This window comes from Beta vulgaris, chromosome 9, assembly GCF_026745355.1.
Source record: "Beta vulgaris subsp. vulgaris cultivar EL10 chromosome 9, EL10.2, whole genome shotgun sequence".
In the NCBI taxonomy this organism is placed as follows: domain Eukaryota; kingdom Viridiplantae; phylum Streptophyta; class Magnoliopsida; order Caryophyllales; family Amaranthaceae; genus Beta; species Beta vulgaris.
Window position 1 is genome coordinate 14,658,281 of NC_079210.1, and position 18,014 is coordinate 14,676,294.

Genomic DNA, 18,014 nt, shown 5'->3' on the forward strand with positions numbered 1-18,014 from the left:
CATAATTGACCCTTAACCCTAACCCTTTACCCTTAATCCTAATCCTAACCCTAACACACCCTCCTCTCCACACCAGCACAACCCCCATCCTCCCCCTCCCACGCCCCCTCCCCTCCCCCCGCCAGCCCAGCCACCCTCCCCATCTCCTCCACTGCCGCAACCCCCCTCCCTCTACCCTTCGATTTCTCCAGCCCCTCCCCCTTCTCTTAGATTTTCCTAGCCCCCCTCCACCACACAGAAATTGAAGGAAAATCGAATAAGAGGAGGATACAGCGGCACGAAATCAAAGGAGGAGGGATGCAGCAAGGAAATCGAGGGAGGGTTGGGACTGCGGCAGAAGACTGCGGGGGGTGGGGGAGGGGCTGGGGATTGCAGGGTGAAGGGGGTAGGGTGCAGAGGAGAAGGGGGCAGGGGACTGAGGGGGTGGATGGGAAGGGGTGAGGGTGGGGCCCTGGGTGGGGTGGAGAGGAGGGTGGGTTAGGGTTAGGAGTTAGGATTAGGGTTTTAAGGGTTAGGATTTAGGGGCTAGGATTAGGAGTTAATAATGGAAAAATTGTAAACAACGCTGAAGGCAAAGTTAATGTCTCTTAGAAAAAGGACATTTGGTGAATTTTTTCGAAAACTCTTGGGTATATGGTGAATATATCTGAAACATTGAGAATATATGGTGAATTTCGTGATTTGTCGGGGATATATGGTGAAATAACCGATAATTAAATTATTGTTAAGGCTTCTTAACACTCAACTAAATTTAGCTCTTCACCCCTAAAACTCAATTTAAATCCATCAATTTATATATCATACTCCCTCCGTCCCATAATATAGTGCCTACTTCATTTTTGGTGGGTCAAACTTTAAAATATTTGACCAAATATTCTCATTTGTATATATAAAAACACATACTCATGTGGGATTTTGTTATATTCGATTCAATGTGTAGTTTCGTAATATCAACTTTTTTTTATTATTTATAATACGAAATTGAAGATATTAAAGGTCAAAATTACATCTTGGAGACCGTATAAATAAGAAACAAGAACTATATTATGATACGGAGGGAGTATTATTTATTCAAGTCACACATTTCCAAGATTCCATTTAGAACTTCAACTAGTTATTAGGCCCGGACTATGTCCCGGCGGGTAAGAAAAATTTTCATTTATTAATATAATACTTTATGATAACAACACTAAATATAACTTAGCCTAGTGGTTAGAACTTTAGTATATGTACTTGAGGTTTCGGGATCAAACCCTATACTATGCAATTTCTTAATATTTTTTTAGTGTACATGGATTACATAAACTAAAACTCCCTAAGAAGAGCGCCACGTGGCACATTTTCTTGTTTTCGCACACCTTTTAATATATTTGTATAGATGCTGCAAATATTTTTATCTTGTCTTAAAACTAGGTGGGGGAGATACTATGTCATCAAAACTTAAGTCTTAAGACTTGGGGGCTGATTATGCTCTTAGGTGAAGATCCAAATGCGAAGTACTTCCTTCGTTATTTTATGTTATACCATTTCTATATTGCGCGTTTGCGAAACCAAAATTTATTAAGCAATAATATATTGAATGATATATAAGTGATAATTATAAAAAATAAATATTTTGAATATATATATTAAGATGAAGCTAACAGGTTCCCACATGATTATATTTTTTCTTGCGTATAAATAACACAAAATGGTCAAAGTGAAATATGAAAATAATGTCAAAAGTCAAAATGGTAGAACTAGAAAATACGAAAAAGTACAAAAGAAAATATGAAGTTAATTAATAAGCTTAAAAACAATAATTAATCTTAGGGGGCCAATAATAGGTGTATGACTACATGTACATGCGTCTATGATAGATATTTGGACGCTTTTTCAACAATTTCAAGTCATTTTAGTCCTTTTCTTTAATAAAATGAAGTATAAAATTTCATAAATATTAGTAATGCAACAATGTGGCTAGAAAAGTTGCATGTATGTGGCCGAAAAAGTTGTCAAGATTTTTCTGGAGAAGTGGCGGGTTGATGAAGTCGTTCAATACTTCAACCTCCTTCAATGTGTGATGAGAGATAGTGGCCGCGAAACTGGCCGGAGAAGTCGTTGGGTGATGAGAGAGAGTGAGAGTGTGTAAGGAAGTATAAGAGTGGGAGGGTGAGACTGTGTTAGGAAATGGATTTGGGGTATAAAGACATTTTTTTTTTGTAGATGAAGGAGGTTCATTTTGTAGGTTGTGCTCATTTTGTTTTTGATAAGGGGAATTACTCAATGGAGTCCTATGAGGTTTGATCTATAGACCTCAGTGATATAAGATGAGAAGCGATATCACTACTCCACTACCTCAACCTCGGGTATAAACACATGAGGGGGATATGTATGCATTCAGGGCGTAAGTAAGAAATTTAAGGTGGAGGTGGAGGCCGGTGGAGGTGATAGGGAACTCCCTTTGTGATTTTGAGGTTACAAGTTCAAACTCCACTACCTATTTATGTTTGGTAACAGTGATTATCTTATATCTTCCTTAAGTTCAAGCATTAATCTGCGAAATACATTGGTCTAATAGGATCCTTCTTTTACCAAGTAATTTCCTAATATAGACCCAAAAAAAAATGTGAAATTTATGAGGGTCATATAGTAAAATCCTTTATTAACAGGGGCCGACCTAAGACAATTTGTAGAAGCTTGTTTGGACGTGAACCAAACGTGTCTCGCAAGTTCAAAATAGTATGGCCACATGTAACAATTTGCATCACAACATTTCACAACACAAAAGCGTGTAAATAGTTTTAAGAGCGAAAATGAATGAGAAAGTGAAATATGGGCGGCAAATTGGGAAATTGGGACATTGCAGCATACAAATCTTACTATTTTAGCCAACTCCATAATTTGACGCCACCTCTTTAACCAATCCCCTCTCTTTCTCACACACATACACACACCTCTCTTCAACTTGTTAATGCTAAGAAGAATAATTCAAGGGTTGATAATACTTTTTTTTTTTTGAAGGAGAGGGTTGATAACACTTGACCAAATGGCTGACCTTTACATTTTATGGAATCAAGAATAATATTCCATACTCTCTGCATTTTATTCTTACTGAAAACTCACAAAAAAGACTTAAAGTTTAAAAATAAGACATAAAAATTAGAAAGCATTATTTCATCTTCATCAAATTCTTCAAGTATTTACAGATTTTAATTTTGGATACCCAACTGCAAGAAGGAGCTGCTTGTGCAAATATACTTCATTTTTTGGTGGAAGAAGAAAGATGGTTCAGATAAAGGAATTGTATCCTCCATTTTTTTGTTCTATCTTAATTTATTTTTGTTATGTTATAATTGGTTGTTCTTCATTACATATATATATCTTTTGAATAGCAAGAAATTATGCTTAAAAACTGAAATTTTTTGTTTTGGAACTATTGCACCATAAATCTTTTTGTCTTTTATTTATGTAGAACTTTTGATCATCCTCATCTTTATGGTAAACTTGCTTTGTTTCATGATCATTCATCTCCTAGAAAATACTGTCTACTTGGTTGTTCACATATTCAATTATGTCAGGTCTTGAAAAAATTAATACATTCTTCTAGAATTATAAGGATGTGGTTTATGATTAGATTTACTAACATCGCACTATGAAGATAAAGTAGCATAATCATTCTAACATGGATTTTTGTAAAATTATATCATGTCTTAAATTATGTGAAATTTGAACATTGTAACTACTTATTCGGAACAAACGGCTAGTTGTAGGCTATGTTCATCAAATTGAAAGAAAGCTTGAGCTCCATTTTGCTGGAATATATTGTGCGCTTCTAGAGAATCTAAGTTTGGAGATTATAATTCTTATGGAAAGTAAGAGGCAGGATGATGCTAACCAATGGTTCTAGTGTGGTAGTTCTGTAGTAAGATGATACTTTGTCATTAATTATGGCATCTTCTAGTTTATCGTGTAGGAAGGTGTCTAAACATAAAGAGTTTGTCTTGTAAGAGACTGCCTACTTATAAATTAAAATTAGACAATGGTAAGCCCAATATTAAAAACAAAATTAGCCTAATAGTGACTAGGTTAATTTCTTTCGGTGACTAGTTTAATCCATTTAGTAATTAGATCTACTTTTAAATTAAAACTAGACTGCCTCTTTTAATAATTTTTGAAACATAAATACCTGTTGTTCCACTTTTTTTGAGGGATGAGGTGGAGGTAAGTGCTCATTATACACCCAGGCCTAAAATTAGGATCTCATAATTTCAATTTTCTCACTTGCACATGCTTCACACATGGGTATATGGAAAGGAAATACAATGGGTGTATAATAAAATTGTAAATATACTAGTAAGTATTGTGAGTGAATTAGATACTCCAATTAGTTGAAGTGGACATTGATTTGCCACTAGTTATGATTGTCATATGATAAAATGCAAGATTTGCAATACACCTATAGGGCCATGAGATGAAATGTCGTGTTTCAATTGGTTGTGTAATACTTTCGATGTCACTAGAGACTAAAAGTCATCTGGCAGTCTAAGGTTTAATGTGCCCTGGTATTTAAGATCATGACTGCAAATTTGAGTTTGAATAGCTGCCCACCTATCGTAGGTATTTAAATTTGAAATAGCTCTTTTATCTTAGTAAAGAAGCGTAATTTAAGTTCATATTTGCCAGCTTGGTATCAGTATTAGTCTATGTAATTTAAGTTCTTAAGCTACTTAAGCACTTTGCATATTATCATACTTTCCCTACAAGATCCTAAGACACTAAGGATAGTTGGATGATACCTCTAGTCAGATTTGGCTAGGTATTTCCTTGATTACTGCAGAAGTCATTTTCATAATATATGATTTCCAAGACGATATTGGATTCTCAGCTGAGAAAGTGATAATATGCTGGTCGTTTCTTCTTGCTATGGTTTCCTGAAGGTTTTACCCTTTATCATCAATTGAAGTATTACTTTCTATCATGTAGGAGAAAAAACAAAGACTTTTGTGAATGATTTCAGTTTTAATTTATAAAATGGAAGTACATGCGGTGATAATGACAAAAAAAGAAGTTTGTATTCATTGTAGATTTGAAGTTATGCTTGATGATACATGTAATGAAGCTATAGGATTAAGATTATGCGATTTATTTGATTGATGAACCTTCTCTACTCCTTCAATCATGCTTCTTTAATGTTCTATGTGTTCAACGTTGGAAGTTTAGTATCTTGAATTTTAACATGTTGATTGCTTTTGTTTAGTAATGGTAGTGGAAGATAAAATGTCATATATAGTTTCTTTTTGTGTGTGTACATGTACATTTCTGATCATTTTTTTCGTTTTCGGTAAGTTTCCTTGACTTTGATGATTGGTTCACGTCTAGCCGAATTGTCATGCCTATGTCACTTGCTGAGGTAAAAGAGAGTGAAAATATCCATTTCTACTAGTGCAATATTTTAACTAAATCTTCAGTCTTAATTTGGTCTAATGTTGGCTTTATCTTCTCCCCCCATTTTCTCTTTTATTTTATTTCCAGTATGAAGTTGCACAGATGTATATGGTTCTAAAAATGCAACAGGAGAATACAACAAATGCTGAAGGAGTTGATGTTGTGGAGAATAAAACTTTTGAGGACAATGTATTTGGAAAGGGCCATTATACATCAAAAGTATATAGTTTCCAAAGGTAGTTTATGCTACTAACTCTAAATAAGTATGTGATTGTGCGATGATCCTTTAAATTTTTATAATGATATTATTCCATTCAGTTAATGTCCTTTGTATATTTTCTCCATTTCTTTTACCAATCAAAACAACTCATGCCTTAGCATAGAGTCATTTGTGCGCTATGTATTATATGCCTTATTTTTTGCCTGATCGTTCTTTTTTTTGAATGTGCTGGAACGTTGAACTAACTATTAAGTACAAGAAGCTTATTTTGCTAATGCTCACCACCTTTGAACACCAAAGCCAACAGCTGAGCTACCTCAAAGAAAAAAAAAATCTTTCGTTTCATTTTCCTCCTCCATGAGTATACATGATTATTTGCAAATTGCATATGCTCACATGTTTTCAATTGCTGAAACTAATATCTCGATTGAACTCTTATTGCTTTGATTGTATTAGCATTTTATGTTGTGGTAATAGTATTAACTATTTTTTAGATTTATCAACTGCTTCACCTCAAATTATCTCATCCAAAAAGCTTGAGTTACGTGCAGGTTTATTTGTTACTTTTGTTATGACTTACTACCAATTAATTTTTTTCTTCTCTTCTCCCTATTGCTAGTTTCATTTTTTGGCAATTTTCTCACTTGTGCATTCATGGTTGTGACTGACTAATATTCTATATTGCTACTTATTATAATAGATCAATAAAGAATCAGTCGTTGCTTTTACTACGTGCTAATGCTTTTGTCAGTTACCTTCGATCAGCTATATATGTTTCTTAAGTATATTGTACGGTGTTGCTTTTGCAGCAAAATCCCCTCTTGGCTTACTACATTTGCATCCGCAGATTCTCTCCTTTTGAAAGAGGATGCCTGGAATGCATATCCGAAATGCCAATCAGGTTGCTTTTATAAGCTTCTATTTTCTGATAAACTTTTTATTGCCATATTTGTATACTTTTGTAAACTAATATGTATATTTTGTCTATGTGACACTACACTCTGAACCCTGAACATCTAGTGATCAAGGTAATTATTTTTCCTGATGACAGAAACTTGAATTAATTTTTTTGTTTCTCAACTGATTTATGTGCTTAACTAGTTTAATAATTATGCAGTGTCCAAGCTTTGCCAAGCTGCATCTTACTATTGATACTATTCACTTGGCTGATAATGGAAAATCGGAAAATGTAAGTGTGATAAAATTTATGGGTGTTTGAGACTAATTCTCTGCATTCTAGTTCATGTAGAAACTAATTGGAGAACATGCTCTCCACCAAAAAGAGAGGAGAAATTGGTGTGGAAGACACATCTTATGGATCTACTAATATGCCCCCTTTCCTCACATGCTTGGTGCAAAATGGTTCTCCAAATAGATAAACTCTTTCATATGGGCTTGTGATTATGGACTTGTATTACTACTGAGATAGTATGCCTAGTAAAAATTATTAATTTTTTTTTTTTTTGTTCATTGTAATCAAAGTAAAAATTAGTGAATGGGGGTTTTGGTTGGCAACATCCTAATTTTGAAATAAGATAAAAAACTATATAATGTGAATAATTAGGAAAACTCGATCAACAAGATAAAAGAACAATTTCTTCCTTTTTCTTCTATGAAATTAGTCAAGTAATAAAAAAAATGCATGTTCCCTTCTTACACGTACATATGTATAGACTTCGAATTAAAAAATTACTTTTTGCATTTTTCGATATTTTCTGGGAATATTGATTATGTAGAATATGCCATATCTTGGGCCCATATTTATTACAATCTACCTTGTAGTGTTATGTTGTTATAGCCCATTGGGCAACCTAAGCTATTTTGTCAGTTAGTTAATTAGGTATCTTGGGATTGATGTAACCTAGTATTTAATGGTTTGTCATGAATATCTGAGAACAACTTTTTCCGCAAAATATCTTTCCTTTTCTTGAGCTGTCCTTAGCGCCGCAATTGCGTTACTCAACATGGTATCAAAGCTCAGCTCTGCTCATTGAAAAGAAAAGATTTTTCACAAAAGTTTGAGTGAGATGAATCAACAACTTCACCAAGATTGATTCACAAAAAGTTTGAACTCAAAGTTCTTTCACCAAAAATCATATCTTTGCCCTCTCTTCCTTCCATGGCTGACAAGAAAATTGGCATTATGGACCCACTGTATTTACATCCATCTGATGGGCCACACACTGTGAACATAGAGAAGCTTCAAGGAGCAGCAAACTACAGGTGCTGGAGAAGGACCATGGAGATAAGTCTTGCTGCCAAAAGAAAGCTCGGGTTTGTGACAGGAGTGGTGAAGCGAGATGCTGAAGATGCCCAAAGACAGGACCAGTGGGATACCTGTGACAATATAGTCATTTCATGGCTACATGGCTCAATGATAGAAGCTGTGAGAACCTCTGTCCTGTACCTCAGAACCTCAAGAGATATCTGGGTACAGCTTGAAAGTAGATTCAAGGTGACACATGGATCGAGGAAATACAAGTTGAGCAAAGAGATGTATGATACAAAACAAGATGGAACTCCCATCAATGACTATTACACTAGAATGAGGGCACTCTGGGAAGAGTTTGATGCTCTCAATCATCTGCCACCTATCACTACTCTCACTGAAGAGATCAATGAGTTTGTGGGTGCTATGAACAACCAGCTGAGTGAGCAACGCCTCTTTCAGTTCCTAAATCGTGTAGATGAAGACTACAACCCTCAACGAAGTCAGCTGCTTATGAGAACCCCCTTGCCTACAGTGGAGGAAGCTTGTGCATCTCTCATACAAGAAGAAGCTCAAAAGGAGGTATTGAACATTTCTAAACTCACTCTGGAGTCATCTGCTATGTACAACAAGAATAATGCTGAAGGAGGATGTACAGTGTGTGGTGGTAAAAATCATGGAGCAGAAACATGTTGGCATGTAGTTGGATTTCTAAAGAATCATCCTAAAAACAGACAACCTCAGAAGAAACCTAGAAGAGATGGAAACAAGTGGAGCAAGGCAAGGAATCCTGTGAATAGAATGGCTGCAAATGTCCAGGACAAGTCAGACCAACTTCTTACTACTGAACAGATTCAACAAGTGCTGAAGCTACTTCCAAGTGGATCAGGGGCCATGAAGAATGGATCAGACACTGAGGAAGAAATTGACACTGGTTTTACAGGTATGATTGCTTGTTGTAATGTTGCTGTGAATGCATCTGACTGGATAATAGATTCAGGCGCTTCAAATCACATGGCATCAAACCTAGATATCCTTGTGAAACTTGTTTAAACAAAACATAAACCTGGCATAAGCCTTCCTAATGGCAAATCAGTGCACATATCACACACAGGCAGTGTGAAATTGCAAAATGAAGTTGAACTGAAAGATGTGCTATGTGTGCCTGAGTTTAGATACAACCTTTTGTTAGTAAACAAACTGGTTGAACAAGGTGGTTTCAAAGTCACATTTTATCCTGACCACTACTGCATAATTCAGGACTCTGCTACACTGAAGATTAGGGGAATTGGAAGAGCTCGAGATGGTCTTTACTATCTTGTAAATACACCTTTGAAGGACATGAAAGTTGGAGAAAGAAACAAGAACAGCCAGGAGATGAGAAGTGAAGGGAAGCAGAGATCTACTGTTAGTGCTAATCATGTCTTTAAACATTGTGGAGACTATGTGCTGTGGCACAACAGAATGGGACATGCTCCTTTGAACAAACTTAAGCTTATTGGCTGTGTAAAAACTAACTTTAATGCTTCTAATGCAGTGTGTTTAACATGTCCTATGGCTAAGTTTGCTAAACTTCCTTATTCTCTGAGTGCTAGTGTTGAATCTGTTCCATTTGCTCTCATACACATGGATGTATGGGGGGCCTACAGGGTTAATACAGGTGGAAAGTACAGATACTTTCTAACAATTGTGGATGATAATTCCAGGGCTACATGGGTGTACTTGCTTAAACAGAAATCTGATACTTATGATGTTATTGTGATGTTTGCTAACCTTGTTAAAACTCAGTTTGGCTTGAACATAAAAAGGATAAGGTCAGACAATGCCTTGGAATTTGATGATAGCAAATTCAAGCAACTATTTGCTGAAAGGGGCATAATCCACCAAACATCATGTGTGGATAGACCCCAGCAAAATGGTAGGGCTGAAAGGAAACATATAAATGTATTGGAGATGGCTAGGGCCTTGAGAATGCAAGATAGGCTACCATTGAAATACTGGGGAGACTGTGTGCTCACTGCAGTCTATATAACAAACAGGCTGCCAGCTGATGTGATTCAAGGGAAAACTCCCTATGAAAAACTATTTGGCAAGACACCAGACTACAGCAACATGAGAGCCTTTGGGTGCTTGGCTATGGCTAGTAACCCACTGACAAGTTTGCTCCTCGAGGAGTGCCATGCATCTTCCTTGGTTACAAAAGGTTTGTGTCCACGGATGTAACCTTTTATGAAAAAGTGTTTCCCTGTAATCAAAACTCCAGAAAAGCCTACCTGAAACCTCACCCTGTATTAATGCCTAAAATTGATCATAACCACCTGGACACTGAACATGAAGATGACCTTGTAGACAACTCACCAATTATTGACCCTGAAAACCCACAAAATGATGATTGTGTGGAACCTGCACATCATCATCTGCAAGAAAATGCAGAAAATGTCACACAAGGACCCGAAGTAATTGGAGTTCCCAGAAGGACCACCAGGCAACATAAAACACCTGGGTGGCTGGTGGATTATGTTACCAATGCAGAAAGTGCACCTGCACTTGTTGTAAATGTGGCATACACTGTTATGCAACCTAAATTCTGTGCATTTCTAGCCAAATCAGCAACTGTGCAGGACCCAAAGAATTTCAAAGCTGCTATACATGACAAGGCCTGGGTAACAGCCATGAATGAAGAAATTCAGGCTCTGGAAACTAACAATACATGGACTCTTACCTAATTTCCCCCAGGTAAGAGAGCCATAGGCAGCAAATGGTTGTTCAAAACGAAATTTAACCCAGATGGAAGTGAAGAAAGGAAGAAAGCTCGTCTGGTGATTCTAGGGTGCAGACAAAGGGAAGGCATTGATTATGAGCAAACTTTTGCTCCAGTTGCCAAACTCACCACTGTGAGAACTCTACTTGTTGTTGCTACTCAAGCAAATTGGATAGTGTGCCGGATGGATGTAAAGAATGCGTTCCTACATGGGGACCTAATGGAAGATGTATATATGCGTGTACCTGCAGGGTATCAAGGCCCAGGTAAGAAAATTGAAGTTGGCCAGCACACATATCATGACAGACAGGTTGTGTGTAAATTGAACAAGTCACTGTATGGCCTGAAACAGGCACCAAGACAGTGGTTTGCAAAGAGTTCTCAAGCTCTCAAACACTTTGGATTCACTCAATCCCTGTTCACTAAGCTCGGGGGGGTGAATTCATCACCATTCTGGTGTATGTAGATGATTTGCTGTTGGCAGGAAACTCACAATCTCTCATTGAAGAAGTTAAGCTGTTTCTAGCTAACAACTTTCACATGAAAGACCTGGGGAGCCTCAGGTACTTCCTTGGTATCGAAGTGGATAGATCCACTCAAGGAATATTCATATCACAAAAGAAATATACCCTTGACTTGCTTTATCAACTCACCTCTGCTAAACCACTCAAACTGCCCATGGACTCTACACTAAAACTCACACATGACCTAGGAGAACCCCTACCTCATCCAACACCATATCAACACCTCATTGGCAAGCTCATCTACCTCACTATCACTCGACCTGACATTGCATTCACTATGCATACCTTGAACCAATTCATGCAAAGACCTACCTCAATTCACATGCAAGCTGCCAAGAGAGTATTGAGGTATTTAGCTGGAGCCCCAGGTCAAGGCATTCTCCTGACTACTTCTTCCTCAGCTGTCCTAACTGCATACAGTGACAGTGATTGGGCTGGATGCCCCAATACAAGAAAATCCACTACAGGGTTCTGTGTGTTCTGTGTGTGCTGCTGGGTGATTCCCTGATTTCTTGGAAAACAAAAAAACAACAAGTGGTTGCAAGGTCTACTGCTGAGGCTGAGTATAGGGCCATGGCCTTGACCACCTATGAAGTTACATGGCTAACACAGCTTCTGAAGGAGTTAGGAATCAAAGCTGTAGCTCCAATAGTTCTCAAGTGTGACAATCAAGCAGCCATATCCATAGCTGTTAACCCTGTCCACCATGAAAAAACCAAACATGTGGAGGTGGATTGTTATTTCATTCGTGACAAAGTGACTCAGGGAGTCATCAAACCAGTATATGTGTCCACTCATCACCAGCTAGCTGACATCCTCAGAAAGGGACTTCCTGTTGCTAAGCATCACAAGCTTGGTGCTCTCTCTACATCTCCTCACCCAGCTTGAGGGGGAGTGTAGAATATGCCATATCTTGGGCCCATATTTATTACAATCTACCTTGTAGTGTTATGTTGTTATAGCCCATTGGGCAACCTAAGCTATTTTGTCAGTTAGTTAATTAGGTATCTTGGGATTGATGTAACCTAGTATTTAATGGTTTGTCATGAATATCTGAGAACAACTTTTTCCGCAAAATATCTTTCCTTTTCTTGAGTTGTCCTTAGCGCCACAATTGAGTTACTCAACAGATTAAAAATACCTTTTGGATCACACTATTAACGAATTCTTTGAAAATTGAGTTTATAAGAAATCTTTTATTTTTTTGAATTAGTAGAAGCAAAAGAAAGTAAAAAAGATGAAGAATAAGAAAATAAAGTCGATTATCATATATATTATATGTAGAAAGCTAATTTATTTTTTAGTAATTCAGCATGCTATAATTTGAAAGTCTGCAAAGTGTTTCATGTTCATGTCAATATTATACTGGGCTGACCTCTAGCTGAATCTTTACAGGTGCATGGTCTCAATAAAGAACAGTTGGCGTCGAGGCAGGTGGAAGTTATCGATATTGCATCATCTGTAAGAGATTATTGGAGCTATTTAGTCGGTAGGTGTGATGTTGATTTTTCCACATTCACATCAGCAAGGACCAATCGTGGACCTTTGGTAGAAGGCTGGAGGGTAAGTCTGCAGTTTTTAGCCCATCTCATAATAGATATTAGCCATGTTTGGTAAATGGCTTATTCATTGGCTTTTGGCTTTTGCCTTTTTAAATTGGTCAAACAGCCAAAAAAAGTGTTTGGTCATTGGCTTTTTGGTTGGCTGAAAAGCTGGATTTTAAGCCAAAATGAAAAAACTGACTAGAATAGCTTTTTGGATTGACTTTTGGCTTATTGGCCCACAAAATCTCTAATAAACAACCACAATCAATTTTCCCAAACACTTTTGCAAACAACTGGCTTAAACAACGAATTTAAAAGTCAATACTTACAACCAATGCTTCCAGCCAGTAAAACAAACCAACTAAACCAGTCAAAATCCAACAGCCAACAACCGATTGCCAAACAATCCTATTATTGTTGCCTCTTTCTTATTATCTCTCATCCCTGGCTCCCTTTTTTATGGTTGATTCTTGTGGATATAAGTTGTACCATCTATTGCCTCTCTTATTATTCTAACAAATCTTATAATCACATCTTTGCTACATGTCTTTGTGTAATTTGTACATTTCATTATTCTGAAATTTTGATAAGCATATGCAAAAATTAAAGTATGATACTTAAAAAGTTTGTTTAGAGAGACTGGTTGGGCGGAAAACAGTTTATTAGAAATGTGATTTCCGCATTTTCCTTTGCTTGAGGTGGAAAATAGTTTTCCAAATGGTGGAAAGTAGTTTTTCCAATGGTGAGAAATATATTCCTTTTTTTGAGAGAAACGAAAACCACATTTTATGCTCTATTCTTCACCTTCCTCTCATTCATTATCCTCCCCCATTCACAAACCTTTTTCTTTTCTTTCTGACTTTTGTTACAATGAACCAAACAAAGAAAAACTAATTTTGTTTTCTTCTGAGAAAAGGTCTTGTTCGAGGAAAATCATTTTCCACTATTCTCTGTCCAACCAAACACAACCTTAGGGATACTATTTTATCCTATAGAGCATGCAAGGGTTGAGCACAAATTAAAGTTCACTTCTTTGTTTCTCATTTGCTTCTAATCTTAGCATTCATTGAAATCTTGTTGATGCCTTCAGGAACATTGTTACCCTGTTATGACCGCTTATAAATTAGTAACAATTGACGCGCCGTACTGGGGATTTGGTAAACGTTTGGAGCAAGTGTTGTTGGCAGTAAGTGTCATCAATTTTTATAGCTCTTCTTATACACTTGCATTTCTTTCTCTGTTTGAATATTGATTTTTTTATTCTAGGGTTAAAGTGATGTGTGGTGACAATGAATAAATGTGCTTACTTTTTAGACGAACAAGGGGTATTGTGAGAACTTTGGAGATACAAAGAATTTGTATACATGTTTTTTTCGTTTATTTAATATAATTTGGCTAGTTGTTTAGAAAGTATTTCATATGCATACTTATACATGCTATATCTTTGAAAGGGTGAGCGGGCGCTTTTCATTGAAACACACAGCAATATTTTTGCATGGATTGACGAGTGGTATGGGATGACGATTAAAAAGTTGCGGGAGCTTGAGGGACAGCTTTATTCGTCATCCAGTGAGGTATGACTTTGTATCATAATTTATTGCAAATAGCATGTGAAGTTTCACCTGTGAAGTTCTGTTATCTTCTTATATTAGAGCAGAAGTCTGACCTGCTGCAATTTTGTTTCTGATTTTTAATTTGGATGGTGCGAAAAGTTTACCTTTGATTTTTTATTCATTTATTTTCATTCAGATGTTATCATATCTCAACTATTAGAGTGAAAAGGTTGAATAAGCTCAGAAAATATGAAGAACGTTCTAGAGGATTTGAGAGATTATTCCCATTGATGTACATGTAAGAATGATCGAACGAATACATCTTAGAGTAGAGGGTAGATCTATTTATATTACATCAGTAGGAAGAGAATAAAGCTAAAGAATAACTAACAACTTGTAACAACTTAACAAACTTGTTAGAAGAAGCTTGTGAGAGAACTAAGTCAAGGTGGCAGCCTTGCTTGTGTATGTCGAGCTATACTGTTAGTTCCAACACCCCCCCCCCCTCAAGTTGGGAGGTGTTTGAGCAAGACCGTAAACAAACCCAACTTGGACAGTAGTTTATTAAACTGTGGTGAAGGTATAGACTTGGTTGGACTGAGTAGGAAGGTAAGATAATCACAATAAACCTTCAAGCACCTTCTCCCTAGTAAAGTGACAATTTTATTCAATGTGTTTCGTTCTTTCATGAAACACTGGATTGCGTGCTATATGAAGAGCACTTTGATTGTCACAAAACAAAGCGACTGGTTGAAGGTGAGCCACACCCAACTCTTCTAACAAAGGCACAGTCCAAGCCACTTCTGATGCGACATATGCCATGCCTTTGATGAGGATTTGCTTACAGTATTTTGCTTCTTATAACACAATGAAATGGAAGATTCTAATATTCTCTAATATGATTAGGAATCATATATCTCTACTCCCCTTCGAGTAGGAACGTGAAGTTCACAAACGCCCAAGTTGAACAAGAGAAACTAAGAAGTAAGAGTACCAACGGCCTTCATATATATGGCGGCTAATCTATTTGAGTATGCTTGGAACACTCATAAATAGCAAGATTAATAGTAATGTAAATAGCTTCTTAATTATCACAAACTGGATGTACGGATTGGCGATGTTAGACCCCTAGAGAGGCAAGAAGAACTCTTAACCACTATTTCTCAGCACAATCATAAACTGTGGCAGAATATTGGCCTTCACTCGAGGAGGTAAAAGACGACGCTGGAATCTTTTGGTGGCCTTCAGAGAAATACGAGTAGTGCCTAACAGTATAAATATAGCAACTAACTGAAGGACGAAAGCGGAGAAGTGGGACTATTAGCCCAGCTAAATCACGGTAGGCATACAACTATAAATCACTTTCGGCACTAAAACACAATTCTTGATCCAGATGATGTTGTGGTAGTTTAAAAATACGAATAGAAGCATAGAGTACTCTTGCCTAGAAGATTGCATACATTGAGACAAAATATGCACCTAATAGGAAAGATCTGAACCTGTGATGATGAGATATATGAGGCGCCATACAGTGCGTTGATATCATCCCAATGCTTTTAGAATTATTTTTGCATGTTCGTAGCGGTAGCATAATCTTGAAATGAATGGCCTTTTGCAAATGAACGTAGATATGGAATGCAATAACCCTCCACTACCACAAAACCATCCATAGTTAAAGAGTCTCCCTTTTTAATATGAGACAATCGACCTTTCAATTCCATAGAACGGGCCATACTAACATGCATAAATCAAGATTTGAGACGATTCCAAATATCCACAGAAGTGTGCAAATCATGAACATCAACAAATTAAAACATCACGAGACAAAAAGCAAAAATCCAAGATTTAACTTGTTGATCAATACGAAGATATTCATAGAGGTGGACATTGGGAATTGAATTACCATGCTCATTAAGATAAAGGAATAGGAGCAGTACCATCAAGCATGCCAAGCAATTGATGAGAAAGAAGTAGACAAGTAATTTGCATTTTCCATAAAAGATAATCTTCAGGGAGAAGAAAAAGTGATGGTTACCAAGTTTGTAAGATTTGGTGAGGACAATTGCGGAAGACAGAAAAATGGGGCTGCACAAAGGAAGTAGTCGAGTGTACATCAGCTGAAGGAGAAGAAACCAGTCCAGCGGAGGAGTAAATAAAGCCAAGCAGAATTCAAGGAGATGCACGCAAGACTAATCCTGACGCTAGGGGACTGGGGCTTGGCCGGAGAGATTGGCGGGTAACGTGGGCTGGGGGATCGAAGAACTAACAGCGAACGCAAGGGAACCAAGACTGAACGCAAGAGCAGGAGAACAACGAGTTGGTTGTAACAAGGAGGATAAAGCGGCAACGGAAGGTGTGGACAAGTCCCCGCCCAGGTGCGACAAGGATGAAGTATCATCCATGGAGTATGACAGGCCGAAGGAAGCAGGAGAAGGAATCATGAAGAGAGAAAAATACTATTAACCTAGGGTTGTGATACCATTTAGGGGGTGTTTGGTTGAGAAAAATAAGGTATGAGGTATGAATTTAGAATGACTTAGGGCATGTCTTCCCAGCTTATTTTCAGTTTAGTTTAGCTCTGGACAATACTTTTACTCTCACATGTCACTAGTCATTTTTGTTCAATTCAGTTCCGTTCAGTTCAGTTGTTTTATGCCGAAGAGAATGTAAAGTTTTGCAAACAAACACTAGGTACACACTAGGTAAATGGGTTTCAACTCTCAGCATGCTTGGTGAGCGACTATCGAGAAAAGGGGTAGAATATGTCTAAAGCTCTAACACTAACACAGTTGAGAATTTGAGATTATACATGACATAGATAACCAAAGCTGAGTGACTGAGGACTGTATCTTACAGATTGAATTCAGTCATAAAGTTCAATGAGAAAAAGTGATCCTGAAAAAGAAAAAGTAAAACTATAGCAAGTAGTTTGGAATCATAACATCATAAAATAGCTTATGAAAATCCTATTTAAGTGTTCTTCTTTCCTCATTTTATAAAGAATTATTTTATCCAATGCCTTGTATACGAACTAGCTGCAATTGATTCCAATGCCTTGTATACGAACTAGCTGCAATTGATTGTTTACTATGTTTAACACTGAATTTTGCTGTGAATGCCATTGGAACAGCGTGATATGAAACTCGTGCCTCTGAAACACGCCGATGTTTTGGAGCGAAAATGATCCCTAGAATATAGATGAATGTGGGCGCAACTGTGAGCGCAATTCCGACGAGCAAAATTTTGCTCTTGCTATGGCTGACTGATTGAAGAATCACTTGGCTTTATTCAGTGGGCACAAGGAGAAACCGGGATATTAGGAATTTGATGTAGCAAGTTTGACTAATTTGCGTTATGGGACGTTGTACTTCGGTCAATCCTTCTATGATAGCACTTCCATCGTCAAATTCTTTGGTCATATATCTTCTTTTGGTACAGAAAGCCACTTATTTGTATATGGTCTTTTAACAAGCGAAAATAATGGTTATGTCCCATAAGGACGGGTGATGAGAATTGATATTAAGGATAAATATTCCTCTCAGATAGAATTGTATTGTAAATGTATATTAATGTATTGTAAATTTGTATTACCTTTATTTCACAATACATGCAACATGAGAAATTTTACACAATGTTTATACTAACATTGATTGGATTTATTTAATTGAATATATTATAGAAAAGAACCTTAAAAAAATCCAGCTTCTTTGAATTAGATATATGAATGGCCAAAAAGGTACAACATTTAGTGTTGGCTTCAAATAATTAGAATTTCG

At 37.0% G+C, this 18,014-nt stretch overlaps 1 protein-coding gene across 6 annotated transcripts; it reads left to right on the forward strand.

Moving 5' to 3' along the window:
- The first annotated feature begins 2,748 nt into the window (after positions 1–2,748).
- LOC104883247 (uncharacterized) lies at positions 2,749–17,870 on the forward strand. Of its 6 annotated transcripts, XM_057391931.1 has the most exons (10): positions 2,752–3,285; positions 5,362–5,392; positions 5,515–5,663; positions 6,457–6,675; positions 6,765–6,836; positions 7,843–8,799; positions 12,537–12,704; positions 13,776–13,871; positions 14,137–14,259; positions 17,369–17,870. In XM_057391931.1, the coding sequence occupies exons 6-7, from the start codon at positions 7,887–7,889 to the stop codon at positions 12,551–12,553; spliced, it is 930 nt and encodes a 309-aa protein (XP_057247914.1). In that variant the 5' UTR covers positions 2,752–3,285; positions 5,362–5,392; positions 5,515–5,663; positions 6,457–6,675; positions 6,765–6,836; positions 7,843–7,886; the 3' UTR covers positions 12,554–12,704; positions 13,776–13,871; positions 14,137–14,259; positions 17,369–17,870. The 6 variants fall into 6 exon arrangements, 5 of the variants coding, with proteins under 5 accessions (XP_057247913.1, XP_057247914.1, XP_057247915.1 ...); XM_057391932.1 differs by lacking the exon at positions 13,776–13,871; XR_008967641.1 differs by lacking the exon at positions 7,843–8,799 and having other exon boundaries at positions 2,780–3,285.
- Positions 17,871–18,014: the final 144 nt, after the last annotated feature.

Excerpts from the sequence above, each read along its gene's own strand:
- LOC104883247 (XM_057391930.1), top strand. The coding sequence starts at position 7,887 with ATGGAGATAAGTCTTGCTGCCAAAAGAAAGCTCGGGTTTGTGACAGGA. Across the intron at positions 8,800-9,116 it reads AATTGACACTGGTTTTACAG|GACTCTGCTACACTGAAGAT; the intron begins GTATGATTGCTT and ends TGCATAATTCAG.